A 21,913-nucleotide genomic window follows, 5' to 3' on the forward strand; every position below is an offset into this window, starting at 1 on the left:
TCTGTATATGATTTAACATTTCATTTCTCGTTATATATCTAATTATCTTTATGATTTAACATTTCATTTCTTGTTATATATTAATTACCTTTATAAATAAATATATTATATTATCAAGAATTTGGTTTTATCTCTCTAGAGGACCCTGTCTAACACAGCCTGGTTATCAAAAAGACTAGTATCTGGGCTCTTAAAGTCTTGTTTTAAAACAAGCAGCTATGTAAGTGAGGTGTCAGCCATGTCCACATGAAAGAAACAGACTAGTCTATATGATCCAAGGGCTGCCAATAACAAAATCCAAACCACAGGAGGGAACTATATTAGTGCTTAAATTCTGAGCAGCCAGTTTGCAGAAGTTCTATGGATGATAGTGAAAGCCTAAAATCCATTTTCAGAGTCCCCATTTGGATTAAGTCTCTGGTGAATCCCCTCTGGCCATTGACCAGGAATATGAATAGCTTTGCTATCAAACAAAGTGCACTGGAAAGTGGACTAGTGCAGATGTAGTTAGGTTAAAAGTTAGCACTTTATCAGTTTATCCCTTTGGATTCTAGTTTTTATTTTTATTCTGTTCTCTTTTCAACTGAGGTTTTTCTGTTTTATTTTATTATTGCTATTTATTTATTTTGCTTTTGTTCTTTTTTGCATATTTTTTCCCTGTATTGAATCAAGGCTAGATAAATCTGTAGAGACGGTGACTGGATTAACAGTTTCTTGGGATTATGACAGGAGTGGTGGTGGTCGTGGTGAAGCAATGAGGAAATAACAAGAATGTATACAAGGAAGGAGAAAATGTTCTAAAATTGATTACAGTGATGATTGTACAACTTTTGTCAATATTTTTAACCAATTCAACTGTATGATATGTGAATTGCATGTTAATAAAGCTCTTAAATTTTTTGAAAAGAAGAAAGCAGCATTATCAACCTCTTAACCCAACATTTCCATCATTTAGAAAAAGAATAACAAAAAAGCCAACAATCAACAGAAGAAAGGAAGTAAAAAATTTGATAAGGTCTCAATGAAACCTAAAAAAGGAAGACTCAAGAAGCCTACAAACTGGTCCTTTGAAAAGATTAATAAAATTGATAAACCACTAACAAATTTAACAAAGGGAAGGCAGGAGGTGACTAAAGTCACACAAATCAGAAATAAAGTAGGTTATGCCGCAACAGAAACAATTGGCAACACAAAGGATGGTGACAGGATATTACAACGAATTGTACTCCAACAACGTTGAAAATCTAGAACAAGTAGACAAATTTCTAGAAATGCACTGCCTACTCACATTGGCACCATATGAAGTGGAACATTTGAAAAGACCCCTAACAAAAGACGATATTGAACAGGTGATAAAAAAATTTCCAACAGAAACAGCCCTAGAACAGATGATTTCACTGGAGTATTCTACTAAACATTTAGAGAAGTACTGGCTTCAATTCTAATGCAACAATTTTAAAACATGGAGAACCCATTGAATGAAACAAGCAAATTCCTGATATCAAAAACCAGTTAAAGTTACCACCAAGAAAGAAATTATATACCAATATCCTTCATGAGCATAGGCACAAAAATCCTCAACAAGATCTTAGGTAATATAATCCAAAAACTTGTAAAAAATAATGCATGACAACCAAGTGGGATTTATACTAAGCTTGTAAAAATAGTTCAACATTAGAATCACAATCAATGTAATCCACTTCATAAAGAACCACAAAATCATATAAATCAATGCAGAAAAGAAATATAAAAATGTCTAATGATCTAACACTCTATTTTTATAAAAATGCTCAGCCAAATGGAAGAAACATTACTTAACATAATTCAAAGCACACACACAAAACCAACCTTATTTTCAAAGGAGATTGAAAGCATTCCCCCTGTGAACAAGAAGCAGACAAGGATGTCTTTTTACCATCACTCTGAGTCAATATCATATAAGAAATCCTAGCCAGTGCTGGAAGGCACGACAGTGAAGTTAAACACATCCAAATTGGCAAAGGAGCACAGCTCTCTCTACTTGCATATTATATACCCCTACCCATAGAACCCCAGAGACCTAACAAAAAATTATTAGAACTAAAAATGAATTCAGCGAAGTAGCAGGGGACAAAATGAATAGACAAAAGTCTGCCAGTCTTCTACACCATAGATTCCCAAACTTATTTGGCCTTTGACCCCCTTTTCAAGGGCAGGGGGAGGGGTATGTCGATTCCCTGACAATTAAAAACTTCGGTACTGCAACCCATATTCCAGGAAAAGATGGAAATTGTCGAAGATTTCATTTTTCTGGTACCCATAGTCAATGATTATGGAAGTAGCAGTCAAGAAATCAAATGCTGTATTTCATCAGGTAATTGTTACACAAGACCTCCTTAAAGTGTTAAAAAGTAAGGATGGTACTTTGAAGAATATGGTTTGCCTGCCTGAGCCATGATATTTTCAGCAGTCTCATATTCACATGAAAGTTTATACTAAGGACGATTTCAGAAGAATTGATGCATTTGAATTATGGGGGACTGCCAGAAGAACAAAGAGATCTGTGTTGGCAGAAGTGGAACCAGACTGCTCTGTAGAAGCAAGGATGATGAGACTTCAGCTTATTTACAACCTTTGGACATGTTGTCTGGAGAGACCAATCCTTGGAAAAGGACATCGTGCTTGAGAAAGTAGAAGGTCAGAGAAAACGAGGAAGATTCTCAATGAGATGGACTGACAGTGATTACAACAAAGAATGTAACAATTATGAAATGGGGGGGGGGGCGGGGGGATTGGACAGTGTTTTATTCTGCTTCACACAGCGTTGCTATAAACTGGAAACAGTCGACAGCACCTAAGACCTACTGACACATTTCACTGAAAGAGAAAAAGAGAGCCTACAGACTGGGAATTGTTTATTAGTGCCATATGGATGTCTAATCTCTGTAATTTATAGAAAAAAGACTAGTCACTAAAATGTATAGAAAACTTCAGCACATCAACAAGGAAAAAGAAGCATATCAATTGAAAAGTGGGCAGATGGCGTGAATAGACATTTCACCAAAGGAGACATTCAAGAAACCAGCAAACACATGAAGACATGATGGTGACAATTGCCCATCAGAGACATGTGAATCCAAGCAACGGTGAAAGATCATCTTCCTCCAACATTAACAGCAACCTTGACAAAATGTGAAAAGCAACAAATGCTGGGGAAGGTCTGGAAAGATTGGAACCCTCCGACCCTGTGAGGAGGCCTGGATATGATGCGATCACTGCGGGAAAATATGTGATGGCTTCTTTAAAGAAATAGAATGATCACGAGTAAGCTTATGTCTTGGAGAAAGAAGAGTAAGGAACTAATGTCGGGGGTTTAAATGGAGAGGAAATGTTTTGAGAAACAATGTACAAATGTGCTTTACACAACTGATGTGTGTATGGATTGGGATAACAGTTGTATGAGCCCCTAATAAAATGTTAAAAATAAATAAAATTTAAAAAAAAAGAACAGATGGATGTACACCTATGTTTATTCCAGGACTATTCCCAATAGCACAAAGATGAACACAGCCTAAGTGCCCGTCAATGGATGAAGGAGAACATAACCATGGCACATACATACAATGAAATGCCTTGCAACATTAAAAAGGATGATGGCAACATACGTACAAGTGGATGTCTGGATTGTTATAACAGCCCCCAATAAAATGATTTAAAAAAATAACAATGAATCCATGAAGCTGGGGAGATGTATGCTTAGTAAAATTTGTCAACCACTAAAGGACAACTATTTTATGAGACCACTACCACAAAAAAATCAACAAAATGTTTAGATACAGAACAAAACATTCTTTGAAGGTTACCAGGCGTGGGTGTTGAAGGGAAGGAAATCATTAACTAGAAGGCATCGCCGTGGGTGAAGGGAAGCATAAAATGATAAAAGCAAAGGAAGATACTGGGAGGAGTATAAGGGTTAAAGGCAATAAAACTGAAAATCGATTATGCATGCAATCTTGCTGTTACAGTAACAATCAGTGTGTGAGGATGCAAGTAGAACAAATGTGGAGAGAGGCTTTGTTCTACTTGCATTCTCACACACTTTCAGCTTGCATAGCTCCTATGTATGCACTCTTGATTGTTACTGTCATAGCAAGATTTCCTTTATCTTCTCTCTCCTGTTGGGCACTTGAGAGAAACCAATTGTGCTTTAGATGGCCACCTACAAATTTTTACATACCAGCCCCCTCCACACACACAACTCACTTCTCACCAAAGGAGGATGCAGGACATCATCTTTGTGGCCTATGCTATGTCAATTGTAGTTGGTGTCCCCATGGTCCTGAGCCCCTCGAACCAGTGACTCATTCCTTCAATATGTTTGTTTATTGCTAACACTGTCACTGAGTCGATTCCCATTCACAGTGACCCAATGGGACAGGCCAGAATTTCTCCATTGTGTTTCTGAGATTGTAACTCTTTACAGAAATAGGAAGCCTTGGCTGGTGGTTTTGAACTGCCGACATTTCTTTTATCAGCCCAATGCATAACCCCTCTGCTACCAGGACACCTTAAGTTACGTTGTACTGTATTCGTGAGTTATTTGTAACACACCAGCACCCTGTATTCTAGTACCTTAGGGACCCGGTGGCCATGGACAGCCTCAAGCCGGCTTGCTACTGTTGGGTCATGTTTACTGAATGTAATTCTAACCAAAGGACCATTTAGGAAAAAACAACAGCAACAAACATTGCATAGGTTTGTTAGCATTCTTTCAACAACACAGCATTTTTGACTTTTAAATATAAAGTCATTCATTGGAAGAGAAGAATATGCAGTGAAAGTATTTAGAGCGTGACTTACCAGGAAACAGAGGGCATCGTGTTTGCTTCGATTGCTGAGCTGCACTTTTCCTCTGTCATTTGGAAGCTTGTGAGAGCTGACACTCAGGGCAACTGCCCTGTTTCTCCAGATTTCACATTTTCTGTCTCTGAAAGGTGCAATCGTATCACATTTCTATTGCTCTTGATTAGTGGGAAATATTTATCTTGCTTCTGTGGCTGATTTCCACTACATACAGGTTGCAACTTTTGCAGGATTGTCTGTAATTTAATCAATTGTTAGGTGCTATTACGTAGGTTCTGACTCGTAGCAACCCTGTGTACATCAGGCTAACACTCTACCCAGTCCTGAGCCAGCCTCGCGATTGTTATGATGTTGAGCTCAGTTTCATGTCCAGTGTATCAATCTATCTCATGAGGATCTTCCTCTTTTAAGTTGACCTTCACATAACCAAGTTTTACGTTTTTCTCCAGGGATGGATCCCTCCTGACAATATGGCCAAAGTAAGAAAGACCAAGTCTCTTCGTCCTGGATTTTAAGAAGCATCCTCTCTGTACTTTCTTGAAGACAGTACAAGCTCTTCTATAAGCTCATGGTACAAGCTAAGGGGATGTTGCTAATGAGAGGCCAAATCTCAGGAAGGATGGGAAAGCTGATCCATGGCAGATCGATCCAACCACGACTCCTCCATCCTGTGTGTCCTCAAGGGACAACTGGAGATTGGAATGCACGGGAGCTTTGCTAATAGGCGACGCCACCTCACATACCTGTGTCATATACATATCAGACAAATTCCCACACGCACTCATGTGATGCAACATGGATGCAAATCCCTTCTTATTAGCAATGCCTCTGTCTGGGTAGGAGTTCTAGTGTACATCGACCACCTCCATCTTTTCCAATTTCTTCTTCAAAGGGACGGTTATGACTGTCAGTAAAAAGGATGTTAAAACAAACCAATGAAAAAATACAAAAGCAAACTCCCACCGCCATCAAGTCGATTGATATTCATAGTCGTCCTATATAGGGTTTCTGAGGTGATAAACCTTTCAGGTGGGCTCTGACTCATGGCGCCCTTATAGGACAGCAAAGGGTTTCCAAGGTCCCCTGTGGGTTTCTGAGACTGTAACTCTTTAGGGGAGTAGACGGCCTCATCGTTCTCCAGTGGAAGTGTTGATGGGTTTGAACCACCAACCTTGCTGTTAATAATCCAATGTTTCCTCTCCAGTACTGCCAAGGGTCCTGTAATAGTCTGGGTACTTTAGAGAAACAAATCCACTCATGTATAAGAGAGTGTTTTATATAAAGTTTAAGTGTGCATCAAGAAAACATCCCAACCCAGTGCTGCCCAAGCCCACAAGTCCAACATTAAGCCATATGTCCAACAACAATCCACAAAGTCCTCCACCTCACAAAACAGACGTAATGATGCCAACTGCAGGAGGAAAGCCAGTCCGTGAATGTGTAAACATCTTAGCGCTGGCAAGGGTCTCCACATGGCTGCTCCAGCACTCAGGGCTGCATCGGGGCAGATTCATGTGGCTTCTCCTCAGGGATGTCTTGCAGGAAGTGACCCTTGCCAGCTAAAGCAGGGAACTGGCTAAGGCAGTTGCACTCTGGTCCGACCATCACAAAGCAAGAGACCCGAGAAGTAGAAAGGCGAGGCCCACTGAACCATTTATCTCTCCGCCCTTCAATTAAACCCACTTGTGTTTATCGGCCAGGTTGGCACAATAAACTAACTCAGCTCCTTAAAAAGGTGCAACTGGGAAGAAAAAAGATGGTGGATATTTAAAATATAAATTTTAAACAATTATTTAAATCTAGGAATTTTAAGTATTTTTCATAATATCTTGAAAATTGTGTTTCTTTTTTTAGTCCGAAATCTTTTGAGCAGCATCCAGATGCTTATATTTTCTACCATTGTCTTTGAAAATGACTCCTCTGTAAGTTGAGTCTTAAGTCACAAAAGGGCTTTCTTGACAATAGAATGAGAAGAGGCATTGCCATCAAATGACTGCCCCTTGTAGGAAAGGACCTGAACCACGAGACCGTTGGTTGTGCAACTGCAGCTTAATGAACCTCAAGTGTGGAGTGTGGCCCTCAGGACAGGAGGGCCCATAAATGAGAACTGCTGCCAAGGGACAGAGATGACTCAGTGAGAGAGGACACCTGTGGTTAATTCTGGGCAAATGCACTTCAGGTGCGGCCACAACCCATCTGTCAGTGGGGTCTTGGGTGTTGCTAAGATTTTGTGTGGGTTTCATTGATGCTTCTAGACAAAGACAAACTCAGCTTTACAATCAGCCAACGGAGACACTGTGAATGACAACGGTCAGTATGCAACGGATGGTAAGTAGGCTGTAGGACTGTGCAGTGTTTGGTGCCATTGTGCAGGGGTTACAGTGAGTTAGGGACCAATGTGACAGCAACTTACAACAAGGTTATTCTCATTGTCTCACTTCTTTATTTTCCATAGAAAAATAGAGAGGTAACTTAACTAATTGGATGAAATCAGGACAAGAATCATGGAAATCGGGCAGCACATTCCGAGAAGGAGGCACTAGGCATTCAAGGAATTGAACCTGCTTTCGTTTTTCTTGCTCTCCCCATTGGTATGTGTTTGTGTGCGTGGAATACACTAAATTCCTGATAATTCTCTTTTTCTTTCTCTTCTCCCACCCGTCATGCCGCTATGTGTCAGACAGCATGTGGTTTGACATCACGGGAAGAGGACCAGGTCACAGCTGCTGCCCGGATGCCGAAGAAGGAAGAGTGGGTGATGGGGGTGGGGTCGGTATAAACTTGAGGATTCAATTTGAATTTAGGAAGACTGGCTAGATGTTTTGCTGTGTAATGATTTTATTAACTAATTGCAGGCTTAGCATAATCCCAAGAATGACATTTTGCAGGTTTTGTAGATTCAGCAGTTCTTTCAACTAGCTAGATTAGCCCCATTGACACAACAAAACTCGTATGTTTTCTGAAAGTCTCTAAGACACAGGGCCGTAGGCACTTTTCCAAAGAGTAAAACAGATAGTGAAAGTCATTGAAATAGAAAACAAATGGATGCAAAGGAGAGGGAAGGAGGGAAGGAGAGAGAGAGAGAAAGAGAGAGAGAGAGAGAATGCAAAAAACATAGGGTTTGATGACCTATTGAGCATCTAACTGGGAGGGACTGGGGAAGTTATTGTCTTTGAAAGTCATGCGGGGAGCCTGGTCATAGACATGCTCAAGAAAAATTGTCATCAGCAACTTCAGTAAGGATCATTTGAGCTAGAGGCTGGCTGTGAACAGGCCAGGTACAGCAGAAGGAGGCACGCCCAGTCCTGCACAATGCGCTCAAACATTGTAGCCAGCCATTTTGTCCAAGACCTTTCCCTTTTTCATAACCTCTTTTGTAGCTTAACCAAGCGTGATGGCTTTCTCCTGGGACTGGTTATGTATTTAGTTTTGCCAAGAAGTTTCACAACTCTCTTTGGGAGCCAGGCGGATTATTTTTAACCAGCAGGCACTAAAGACTCTGCAGTCCGTCACTAGCCGAAAGGCTGTGTTCTCTCACTGCCGAGCCTAATCTCAGGATTCAAAACCGCTGAAGTGGCTGAACATCAACCAAGCTCATGCAGCACGGCTTAACAAAGCACAGTATGCCAAGTCTCGAAGGACTCCCTGCTGTCTCGTTTACTGCCTCTGCGTGCATCCATGGTTCAGCTGAGCTCCAGTGTGGCTGAGTGACCGCTCAAAGCGACAGAGCCAATGGCAAATCTGGGACTAAGTTGAATTCCAGCATCCTGACTCGTGGTCCAGCAAATTACCATTTTTGTCCATGACCTTTTCCTGAACACATCTTGAAATACTGAGGGGATATTTTATTTGAAAAGTCTTCAAATCCTCAAAAGAAGAGGAATGAATCCCTAGTTGATTGTCTCCTAGGCGTTAGTCAGGAAATAGGAGTATTTTGGTTCTCAGTGTGGCTTTTCTTGTGCCTGGAAAAGAGAAGCCTGTGACTAGCCATGTTTCCACCCCGAAGATTAATTTGGGAGATGGAAAAGGAGACTGCGGAGCAGCATACATCATTCTGGTTATCCTTCTCTCCCTCACATGAGGAAAATGGCTATCTTGGAGGGAATGTGACATTCCGGTGTTGGGTGCTTAGGCAGAGCAGATTTTCACTGGGAAAACCTGTGTTTTCTGGTGAATTTCCCAGGTAGCTTGCCTTCTCATTCGAATAGTCTCTCCTCATCATGAAATAGAAGAGCTTTCTAAATCAGAGGTTTGTAGAAATGATGACATGAAATGATTAATGTGAGCACTCATTGTAACTCATAATTCACAATACACATTTAGGTTATTATTATTATTATTATTAATTGGTGCACCTTTTCAAAAACTGATTGCTGTGCAGGCAAGTTAGCAAATGCATGGAACTACAGGATTTTGATGTTTGACAAGCCTAAGTTTGAATACTGGTTCCACCATTTTCCCCCTACAGTACAATGGGAAAGTTTTAAATCTTTCTGAAGGTTAATTTCCTCACCTGTGGAACCAACCTGGTCATTCATATAACTTACCTCTTAGGTTACCATAAGGATTAGTTGAGTTAGTGCACATATAGTGCTTGTTCAATGTCTGACACATACTTCACTGCCCTATACTGCTAACTACTCTTATTAGTAACTTTATTAGTGGAAGCTAAGGTTTTTCTTCCCCATGGGAGCTAACCAACAGAACTGGCCTCAGGTTTTATGAAGGCAAGATTAAGTTTTAATATTTAAATGAGACTCTTTCCTGAACTGGTTAAAAGTCAAAGCAGATAGACACTCAATGTGCCATCGTACTGAGTTGTTTCCAAGACATCCAGCCTGTCATTGTTGTGACTGTTTGGCTGGCTTTCCCGCAGCAAAAATACAAGTGGATGGGTTTAAATAACAGATTCATTTTACCAAAGTTCTGCAAATTAAAAGCCAGAGTGCCAACTCTAGAGGAAGACTGATCTTTGTTTCTTTTAGCTGATAGTGTCTACCAGAAGCTTGGGCATTCCTGTGCATGTCAATGCATCTATCTCCATCTTCACACGGAGTCTTCCTCTCTGTGTGTCTGTTTCCACATAGCTGTCTCCCTTGGTAAGACACCACAAAGAAGTGATTAGGTTTGGAACCACTCTACCTTAATGGGCCCTTTTGAATCCTTTTACCACACAGGATAACCTTCATGAGTACAAGAGTTGGGACCTTCACATCTCTTCTGTAGGGCTAAAATTCAACCCACGACACGGTGCATGCTATGAAAGTTGCAGAAATAGAAACTCGGTCCTTTGTGAATCTAAAATCCACTCTAAAATCTTTCTACTCAACATAGATCAGCTTTCACGAGCTCCCATACCATATAATGAGGACTTCAGACAATGAAATCAGGAATATTCAGTAAACTGTATTTATATTGTGTAATTGGATACATTCTTTAGCTTGGGGATTTACCTACCAGGTGACTGACTTTATTTTTAATTTTTAAATGTGGTTTGAATGAAAATTTACAAAGCAAATTCATTTTCCTTTTAGCCCTTTAACACATTTTTTCTCATAACATTAATCATGATTCTCTTGATGTAACCTGAAAAAGGCAGAGTGTGGGTAAAGGAGAGAAGAGCCCTCATTGCAATCAACTGGTGCAGGGACGGAAACAAACAAAGCAACCACTGTGAGGATGGCAGGAGACAGGCAATTCCCATCTGCTGTATTAAGAGTTGCTATGAGTTGATGCCAGCTCCATGGGCATCTCTCAATAATGGGACAACATTCTGACCGCTTTCTTCCTCCATTTCCTCTTCCCATTCATCCTTCTTTCCTGAGTTCTGAGCTTGTTTGGCCACAGATTGCCATCTGGGCTCCTCTGGTTAATTGTTCTGAGTAGTGCTACACTCATCACAAGTATCATTGCTCACTTTATAAGTTTATCTACTGCTGGGCTTCAAGGTGATCGCTGGGGAGTGTGAAGGATGTCACGGGAGCACCGTCTCAAGGACTCCACCAGTCTCTGCCACAACAGGAAGCCTGCTTGTTTCTATGATTTTAAATGTTCTACATTTTTCTTCCACTGACAAGCTGACTTTCATTTAAATGGAAATGGTTTCTTATTTTTTACATGGTTATTGTTGGAAATCTTATTTTCCGATGAACCATTGTACAATAATTTACTATAAATGAGTACAAGCCTAAAGGAAAATGCAAATACAGACGTGGTATAGTCAATCCTTGCTAATAATCTGAACGCTTGATCTCAAAAGCAAGATTGGAATTTGGGGAATATTAGCATATTGCCCACGTACAATTTTCCGAGCCGTGTGTATGTGTGTGTCTGTGTGTGTGTGTGCATGCATACATTGGAGCATGGAAGCAGTGATAATAGTGGTATGTGAGAATGAAAATGAATTGGGAAAGTGGAACTCAGCTATGCTCTTTCAAAAGGGCAGAGTTTGGAGTAAAGACAAAGTCCTGACCGAAGCCACATGAGCTGGTCCTTTCAGGCTCCATCAATCTCTCCTCTTGCTTCATCTAATAATCTGACAGTCAGATTGCAGTACAATAATCTGATTGTTGTTCTTACCATCAGCTTGCTCTTGCTAAACCCAGCTTCCAGAAGATCTTCCTTTCCATCTGCCTGCTGCCTCAGTAACACTCATTAATGCAGGTCTCCCTTTAAACTGGCATCAAGTTAGCTTGACTCATGGCTACCTTATATGTAATATAACAAAATGTGTCCAATTCTGCATCATTCTCAGAATTACGATGATGTTCAGGTCCATTGATATGGTTATTGTTCCAAACTATCACACCAAAGATTTCTTGCCCCCTCATTTGCTTTTTTTTTTTTTTTTTTTAACGAAAATAGTGTAGCCTATTGATTCCCCTTGCTGACATGTCCACAGCAAGCAAGTTGGGCAAGGTTCTGTTGGGATCCACAAGGCTTCCAGTGGCTAATTTTCTGGAGTAGATGGCCAGGTTGTTTTTCTTAGTCTGTTTTCAGTGAAAGTTCCACTGAAACCTGTCCACCATGGGTGAACCTGCTGGTCTTTGAAATCATGGTGCCATAGCTTCCAGCATCGGCAAACCACCACAGTACAGCCAAACCCTGAGTAGGTGCCCATTAGACATACTCACTGCCTTTGGGTCCATGCTGACTCACAGTGACACCCTGTGGGCTTCTGAGACGGTGAATGTGTAAGGACGGAGAAAGCCCAGTCTTTCTCCCAAAGAGCTGCTGGTGGTTTTGAACTGCCGACCATGTGGATCACAGCCCAATGCATAACTACTATGCCACCAAAGCTCCAATCAGACATATATGTTTACTTTCTTAATTGGACCTCCCAGATTTCTATAATTCCATTAGAGACACAAGCACAAAAGTGCAAGTTATACGCATCTTAGAAATTAGCCTCCATTTTGAAATGAAAGCAGTGACTGAGGGCTTTGGTCTGTGAAACAGACATCAGAAGTCAAAAGTCAGTGTTTTAAAATTTATAAAATGAAGATTAGGAAAAGGACATATATATACATTTGCAGATGGTATATGGCTATAAATTAGAATGACAGCAAGGAGAACTAAGAAATGAAAACCTAGGAAATAACTACTTGTGCATACATGAGAAAAACAAAACCCCAAACTCAAAAGCTCACTGCAGTCAGGGGTGATTCTGACTCATCATCTTGACCATGTGACGAGAGTGGAATCATCCCTGTGAGTTTATGAAGCTGTAGATCTTTACAGGAGCAGAAAAACTTCATCTTTCTCTCACTGAAAGGCTGCTATTTTTTATAATACCGACATTGTGGTTATTAGCGCACCATTTGACCTATACACCACCAGGAAACTTCTGTGCATACTTGGGGTAGGAGAGTTTCACTGGGGTTATGCTATAAATGAAACATTAGAGTCTCCGTATCCAGAAACAATTCCTTTGGACAGCTGTCTGATCTGTGCTGTTTGATTATTTACAAGATCGGTGGTGGCATAAGATCTGCGTGGTCTTGGGTTGCCCTGTGCCTCGGTCCCTGGCCTCTGGCTCCTCTGAGGATCACGGAGGAGCAACATTCTCTATGGGTTACTGTGAAACTCCCTTGGATGTAAGAAACGGACATGGAAAGACAGGGGGACAGTACAGCAAAGCATGAGAAAAAAATCACAGTCATTTCTTATGATTTGTGGATTCTCTACTTGTCAATTCTATACAAACTCACTCGCATTTACTTGTAACCTTAAAACCAACCCTGGTAGCATTTTCAAGGTCTCTTTCAGACATGCATTGAGTGGGGGGAAAAATGGAGTCATCTGATGCTCACATTTCCAGCTGAAATTGGATATGGTGACACTCTTGTCTTGTTTGATCATTTCATCGCTCACATTACAAACTAGTGTCCTTTTCATAGTTGATTTAGTCTGATATGTTTTTTTAATATTTTAAAATTATTTTACTTTTTAAAATACCTTCCTTCCAAAGGTAGTGTTGCAGTACTATCAAGTTTGCCTTCCAGAGAAAATACATGTGTGAGATAAGATTCACTAAGGCATGAGTCATAGTATGGTGAGTTGTGTGTTTAATATTAGCAAATCAACCACATATATTAAATAGGGCATTCCTACATGGAAACACACAAAGCAGTGCTATGGATTGCCTGGTAAGTGCAAGTGTCTCTCGGGGTGAACAGGCGCTGACCCTGTACTCTTCTAGGAGGTGAGGCCCGGCACTTGCTGACTCACGATTCACAGCGACTTTATAGAATGAAACTAATACCCCCGACGGAGTAAGACTTTAGATGTACAGATGTCTATATATGTCTATAGAAGATGTCTCACTCATGAATTTTGTGTTCCAGATCATATCTTTTAAATGCTACCTTCTCTTTGCCGAGGCAAAAATAAGTTTTCCACATACTTTTTACATGGCTTCTTCTTGTACAGTATTTATTTAGGTTTAACCCTATAATGCCTGCATTTTTAATTTCAGGAAAAAAATTTTTGGTTTTTATTCTTTTCTTTCACAGTTATCAAGATATATAACAGTCAAAATATATTAATTAAATGTTAAGAAAATGCCACGCTCAGCATTATAGGGTTAAGTTTAAACTTAAGAATCATTGATCCAACTGAAATGTGTTTATTTTTATGTGATGTTAAGTAAAGATCAAACATAATTATTTTTTCAGATGTTGTTGTTAGATGCTATTGAGTTGGTTCCGACTCATAGTGACCTGTGTACAACAGAATGGACCACACTCTCATCCTACGGCATCCTCACCACTGTGTTTACGTTTGAGCTCATCGATGCAGCCATTGTGTCCATCAATTTTATCGAAAGTCTACCTCTTTTTCAATGCTGTTCCACTTCACCAAATACGATGTCCTTCTCCAGGGACTGGTCTCTCCTGACAGCATGTTGAAAGGCTGTGAGATGGAATCTTGCCATCGTTGCCGCTGCAGAGCCTTCTGGCTGGACTTCTTCCAAGCCAAACTTGTTGGTTCTTTTCATAGTCTTCATCAGCACCGTCATCCAAATGCACTGACTCTGCTTTGTTCTTCCTTCTTCCATGTCCAACGTCCACATGCATATGAGACAATTGACAATATCATGTTTTCAGTCAGGCGCACCTTGGTCCTCAAAGTAACATCCTGGCTTTTCAACACTTTTAAGAAATCCTGTGCAGGAGGTTTACCCAACACAATATGTTGTTTGATCTCTAAACTGTTGCTTTGTGAGCCTTGCTTGTGCATCCAAGCAAGATGAAGTCCTTGACAACATCAACCTTTTCCCCATTTACCATGATGTTCCCTACTGGTCCCATTGTGAGGAGTTGGGTTTTCGTTACACTGAGTTATAATCCATACTGAAGCCTGCACTCTTTGATCTTCATCAGCAAGCCCTCCTCACTTTCAGCAAGCCAGGCTATGTCCTCTCCACATTGCAGGTTATTAATAAGCCTTCCTCCAATCCTGCTGCTGCATTCTTAGTCATATAATCCAGAGTCCCTGATTATTTGCTCGGCATACAGATTGAATAAGTATGGTGAGAGAATGCAACCCTGATGCACATTTTCCTGATTTTCAAAGATTCTATATGCCCTTGTTCTGTTCTCAGAACTGTCTCTTGATCCCTGTACAAGTTCCGCATGAGCACAAAGTAGTGTCCTGCGATTCCCATTCTTCTCAAAGGCTATCTGTAGTTTATGATCCACACAGTTGAATATCTTACCATAGTCAATAATAATTATTTTTTAAAATAACTATCCCAATGTGCAACATAGAAAGTGTTTTCTCCTGATTCAAAATAATCTAGATTCTTAAAAATCATTTGGCATTTTGCATCATATGATGGTATAGGATAAATCCATTTAAACAAAATTTCAGACTGTCTGACTTCACATGTATGTTTGATGTGTTTAGTTGGAAAGGGATGCTGGATGCTATGCTTACTAGACTGGAATGGTCTAGAGTAAATTCTAGGACACTTATACCATGGAAAAGAGAATGATGTACTCTGACCAGAGGGCTGTCAGGTTTTGAATTACTGTATGTCCGATTTTTTAAAAAATCATTTTATTGGGGGCTTGTACAACTCTTATCACAATCCATACATACATCCGTTGTATGTCAAACACATTTGTACATTTGTTACCATCATCGTTCTCAAAACATTTGCTTTCTACTTGAGCCCTTGGTATCAGCTCCTCATTTTTCCCCACCCTCCCTCATGAATACTTGATAATTTATAAATTATTATTATTTTGTCATATCTTACACTGTCTGATGTCTCCCTTCACCCACTTTTCTGTTGTCTTTCCCCCATGGGGGAGGTTATATGTAGATCCTTGTAATCGGTTCCCCTTTTCTACCCTACCTTCCCTCCACCCTCCCTGTATTGCCACTCTCACCACTGATCCTGAAGGGATCATCCATCCTGGATTCCCTGTGTTTTCAGTTCCTATCTGTACCAGTGTACATGCCCTTGTCTGGCCAGAGTTGTAAGGTAGAATTGGGATCATGATAGTGGGTGGGGAGGAAGCAATTAAGAACTAGAGGTAAGTTGTATGTTTCATCATTTTTACACTGCACCCTGACTGGCTTGTCTACTCCCTGCGACCCCTCTGTAAGGGGATGTCCAGTTGCCTACAGATGGGCTTTAGGTCCCCAGTCTGCACTCCCCCTCATTCACAATGATATGGTTTTTTTGTTCCTTGATGCCTGATACCTGATCCCTTCGACACCGTGTGATCACACAGGCTGGTGTGCTTCTTCCATATGGGCTTTGTTGCTTCTGAGCTAGATGGCCGCTTGTTTACTTTCAAGCCTTTAAGACCCCAGATACTATCTCTTTTAATAGCAAGAGAGCATCAACTTTCTTTACCACATTTGCTTATTCATCCGTTTTTCCTCAGCGATCATATCGGGAAGGTGAGCACACAAATGATATGAATTTTTGTTCTTTGAGGGCTCTTACAGTTCTTGTACAAATCCATACATTAATTGTATCAAGAACATTTGTACATATGTTGTCATCATTTTCTAGACATTTGTTTTCCTTCTTTTTAAAAAATCATTTTATTTTGGGCCCATACAACTCATCACAATCCATACATACATACATTGCATCAAGCACATTTGCAGTATGTCTGACTTTTACATTCTTGCATTGCTCTCTCAATACTGGATGGAAAATTAGTTGTGTAGGATGGGTTGATGACAACTAAAGTGAATGATTGAATATGTACATGTATGAATATAAAGATCTGTGTGTAACATAATGTAATTTTGGCCTTCTGAACTAACTTTAGAATCTCAATTCTTTATATTATTCTGCTATACAGTGAAGTATAATTTGTATAATAGGAGATGTAGTAGGTATGTTTAGCATGGTTTGATAGGGCTGGGGAAGGCATTTACTGCAAGTGTCAGTTAAGCTGAGAACAATAAGAAAAAAGAGATTTCACCAAATGAAGAGTGTAACAAAGGATTCCTGGCAAAATCATGTGAAAAGAACTTGAAATAAATGAATGTGGTGTGAACACCTGGAAAGGTTGAACCTGGGAAAGTTCAAGGTGGTTGGAACATCTCAGAATAAGAATAGGTATTAGCAAAATAACTAACATGTGTTTAGAGTTTATTTTAAGCCAAGTATTTTACAAGTGTTATTCCTTTAATAGTCACAAACTCTTTATGCAAATATAAGTATGTCCATTTCACCTATGAATAAACAAAGACTGATAGAAATGAAAAAGATTGTACAATGTGGCATAGATATTTACTACAGAACATTAAAATCTTAAGGGTGACAAACTAAAGAATAAAATTGTCAAATTCGGATAAAAATGTGAGCTGGTTGTGGATGCTGGCTCTGCCAAGGATGTCTTTGTAACTCTGACAAGTGACTTGCCGGATTTGGCAGTCAGCTTCCTCTGGGGTGGGCCTTGGTGGAAGATGGGATTCTGTGAGTGTCTTCCTGAGTGTAATTCCAGGCCGCTCTAATCCAATAACCAACAGAGTTCTGTCTACTATTTAAAGACTTCTCAATTTCTTTCCATCTCAAATCTCCCCTCCAGAACATTTCTTATTTGACCATCCTGATGCTATGGATACCATTCTAATATTTTCCTTTCTTCTCCTACCAGACCACTGGACCTTTGGGCTGCTCACTGTAAACTAACTCTTCTCGTGCTGTCCCCCTGCTCATGCAAGCCAATGGATATTTCTTGGGGTCCATTCTCTTCGCTATTTGAAATGGAAGGTTGTGCCTGCTCCTTGACACTTGCCCTGCTTTGCTTTCAGTAGGGTATTGATTATCTTCTCACTCTGGAAATTCAAGTTTCAATCCCCCACCCCTCCTTCTCATCTGCTTAGCTAAGGGCTCCTCTCTCTCTCCTGAGCTTTCCCTGCGCAGCAGTTACTCTCAGCGCCGTGCGCATGCCTCTGCCAAGGAAGCCCTGCTTCTGACCATTTTCTGTGGAGTCAATTTTGGTTGGCCACTTGGATTTCACAGAAGCATTCCAAAGTGAACTTAGTTAATTTTGAGTATTTTTCCTCCTTCCTCAAACCCAAATCCCTTTCCTTTTTATCACCATTCTACCTGGAAAAGAGGTTAGGAAACTAGGGAACCATTCTTAACTTTCCCCTTTCCCTTTCCCTCACCCTCGATTTAACCAATCCTACCAGCCAGTCTCGGGAGCCACTCCAGCTTCCTTCCTCCTTTTTGTCCTTTCCTTCTGTCCTGTGTTGTCTTTCTTGCTCTTCTTTTCATAAACTGGCTCCGATGGTCTTGTTCTCTGATGGCTGGACCTTTGCAATAGTCTTCAAAGTAAAACCTTGCTAATAGGACTTGTGTCATTCAATCGGTCGTTTTTGGAACTGCAGACTAAAGAGAGACACATTTCAAAAGCACCAGCAACATTGAGGTTGGCAGCCCAATGCTTTGCCCACTACTCCACCAGCACTCCTTTATATGTCAAATAGAGTTAGAGAGATAAGCTCATCTGTATATAAATGCATATACTTGTATATGGAGGAGGGGCTTCAAAAAGGGTTTTGGGGAAAATGAAACAATAATAGAACTTTTCCATGAATTTCTGGAAGTCGTGTAAAATTTGATGATTTTTCCCCATGAGTGGTTGTATGGACACACACATATTGTTGTTGTGTGTAGTCAAATCAACTTCAAAGCATAGTGACTCTATAGGACAGAGTAGAATTGCCGTGTGTGTGTGTGTGTGTGTGTGTGTGTGTGTGTGTGTGTGTGTGTTTTGGGATAAAGATGAGATGCTCTACTATAAAGATTTCCAGCCTTGGAAAGCCCCCAGGGGCAGTTCCATTCTAACCCACGGGGTAGCTATGGGCCAGAATCTAGATGAGGGCAGTAAGTTTGGCTTTGGTGTGTTAGGCCTGGCTGGCTAGAGAAACAAATCCAGTTACACTCATCTATGTATAAGAGAGAGCTTTATATCAAGAACGAATTATATATCAAGAAAGCATCCCAAACAAGCCATAAGTCCAATACTAGTCTGTAAGTCCCTCCTCAGACTCACACAGCCACAAGCAATGATGCAGACTGTAGGAAGATCATAGGGCAGCGGGTGCAGAGTCCTCTGGATGCCCGGTCAGTGGAACGTGGCAGGATTATGGCAGCTCTCAGGGTAGCCAGCTAGATGAAGGAGGAGAGAGAGAAAGAGAGGCAAGGCCACAACCCTAAGGACACAGCATCAGGCTGTGACCTGATTAACAGGTTTGACCTTTCTCCTAGCCAAGAGTGTCTAGTTGACATAAAATTATCTGACTACCACAGTGTGTGTGTGTGTGTGTGTGTGGTGGTAGTTCAAAAATTAAGCAGAAATCTAAAAATGATCTCAAATAGATTTGAAATCTGTAGAGGTTGCCAGTGTCCTCATGAGAGCTGGTAGCACCCCCCTAATGAAACATGTATTAGGATTGTGGTTTTGCAAATGGCAAATCAATTCAGAGCAATGTTTCTTCCGGTAGATGGAGAAGTGCTGCTTAGCTTCACACTGATCATAGCCAGCCTCCTGGGACCCCCTCGCTTCATTCTCTCATTGTGTAGCAAACGTGTGACACAAATGCAGCAGAGCACAATGCTCCTGCCAGGGCACTTGCTATTCTGACAAGACTAGTGTGCCGCCCGCCTGCCCAGCATAAATAAAGCATCAGCCGACTTGGGAAAATAGAGCTTGTAATTGAACAGAGATGAGACAGGGGTCAGGTTCTGTAAGATCAGCTGTAAGTGGGTGCCGCTAATGGCTTTATCATTTCTTCTTAAATCAGGAGGCATGGTTGAGTAGACAGCTTTGGAGACCTGTAGTGATGAGGGAAGAATCACAGACAAATAGAACTTTCCAGTAGCAGTCCCAGGTGACATTATTGGGGGCAATGCCCTGCTATGAGGTTTGGGATATGGAGAGCAAAATAAGGGCAGGGTGGTGGTGGTGGGGGAACATCACGGGGTATAATCAGAGAAACCCTTGTGCCTCAGGAAAGCTGTTTTTTTCTGACCTCATTAGACCATAGTACCCTGAGGACGAGCCCTCTGGCTTATGCAAATGTGTAATAGCTGGTTTGTTCCAAACTCAGAACCCCATCCACTGAAGGAATCCACCTGAGGTGCTGACTTTGCCAACGTGCTTTCTTCTTTCCTCCAAGAGAGAAGATGACCGTTCACGTGGTTTGCTTTAGTGAATCCTAGTGCTTGGTCTGTAGAGGAAAGGCAAGCATAAACAGGGCTTCTGACTGGCTTATTCTGGTTCGACCCCTATGCTAATTGCTGAAACTAGAGAGGGTTTTCTCTGAGTGGTCAACCCAAGCTATGGAAGGAATACTCTCTCAGGAACAGAATCTTGATATAGTTGTCTTTGTTATAAAGTGAACCTAAGAACTACTTCTTTCCAATCGATGTCATACAGAGAAATGTTTGAGAGGGTACTGAGCTGTCCTATTGCCAAAGGTTGCAGACCATTTAAGGGTTTCTTTTTCAACAATTCATTTCTGGGATATGATGTCCTTGTACCAAAATGAATTTTTAAAATGTCTGAAATATCTGGTTAAATAAGTTGTTTAGATACAAAACTCCAATGTTTTACAATCTCATTTGAAGGATATAGTCCTATGATTAAAAACGTCTTTAATTAGCTCCTGAAATCAATCAAGGTAAGCCTCTGTACTCAATTATCCCAAAGAAGTCCGTTATCCATTTCTAACTCATCCTCCTTGGGACCTCCACCAATGACTAACCAATCACTGATGGCGTCATGATGGATGTGCTCCTTAGGCTTTGCCTACTTGCATTGGTTTGAGTTGGAACCATGAAGTCCATTTATGTAGGTGACTATCTCCCTGCATTCATGTCAGGCTTTCCTCCAAATAAATCCTTCTTTCTCATTTTATCTCCTAAGTGGATTGTTTTTTGTTTGTTTCACTCATTTGAAAATTAATATTTGCATTAAAATATTTAGCTTTCAAACAAGTCTTGCTTTAATTTTCTGATGTCTAAAGCAAGTTTGTGGGCAGGAAGATAAAGTGGCATTATTTTCCTTATTTCATCACTGATACTGATTTCATAGAGGCGAGGTAATTGATGATACTTGCCCAAGCATTTGTAGAACAAGTTAAAACTCAGGTTTTCTGACTACCCAAACCGTCACGGTACAAGCTGCTTTTTGATTACAATCAATCTCATGGGAAACACGGCAATTGGCCTTTTGGAGAGTCTGTTTCCATCCGCCTAAATTCAGCCAATACATCTGAAAAATCATTGGACTTTCATGTGTTACTAGATTTTGAATAAAACCAAAGATACAAATAACACTTTGATGGGCCGTTCAGTCACAAAATTCCAGGTGTGTTGCACTACAGCCACCATGGGATGAGTTATCTGCTAGGTTGTTTGGGGTTTGTTTGTTTGTTTGTTTGTTTGTTTGTTGTCATGTTGGGTAATCACTGGCAATCCTTAGGACTGAGAATTGTTTCATGGAGTACAAGTAATTCTCAATCATGTCATTCCCCAAAGAATGAGTCTATAAAAACCCAACTTTGAACTGTCAGCTTCCTAATGGGGTCTGCTGTTACTCCTCGAAGTGCTTGGCTGAGTTGTCTCGAGAAACAGAATCAAGGACGCTCCCCTGCGCAGAAGAAAGAACTTTATATTGAGAAATCATTTTATATCAAGAAGGCCTCCCAGGCCACTCCGACGCAAGTCCATGGGCCCTGTGCTAGCCGCGGCCCTTTTCAGAATCATCAGCTGCCAGCTGGTGACACAGAAAGGTGAGGCAGAAAGCAGGGCGATCCGATCCTCTTCCCAGAGGGAACATCTTGGCAGGAATGAGCTGCGTGACCTGATCAAGGGCTTAAATTGTTCAGAGAAGTCTTCAGAATTGCTTGCTTCCAGATAAAAGGGAAAGAATGTACCTCAACCCGGAGGAAAACTTACATTTTATGGAAAGAGGAAAAGGATTTGCTGCCATTTTTCACTAAAGACAACAACTTCTTATGTTGCAATGAAATCAGAAACTTTCCAAAGAAAATTGGTCCTTAAGATTATAACCCAAATAAT

General features: G+C 40.7%; 1 protein-coding gene across 1 annotated transcript in view; it reads left to right on the top strand.

Moving 5' to 3' along the window:
- The first annotated feature begins 1,163 nt into the window (after positions 1-1,163).
- Positions 1,164-21,913, top strand: part of LAMA1 (laminin subunit alpha 1) — a 267,694-nt gene continuing 246,944 nt past the window's right edge. The window contains exons 1-4 of the mRNA XM_013004706.2: positions 1,164-1,349; positions 2,257-2,353; positions 6,697-6,764; positions 7,098-7,170. Of these exons, the coding sequence (XP_012860160.1) occupies positions 1,164-1,349; positions 2,257-2,353; positions 6,697-6,764; positions 7,098-7,170 (424 nt within the window). The remainder of the gene's footprint in view (positions 1,350-2,256; positions 2,354-6,696; positions 6,765-7,097; positions 7,171-21,913) is intronic.

This window comes from Echinops telfairi, unplaced genomic scaffold (genome assembly GCF_000313985.2).
Source record: "Echinops telfairi isolate 266 unplaced genomic scaffold, ASM31398v2 ScPeMD7_57;HRSCAF=196, whole genome shotgun sequence".
Classification (NCBI taxonomy): Eukaryota; Metazoa; Chordata; class Mammalia; order Afrosoricida; family Tenrecidae; genus Echinops; species Echinops telfairi.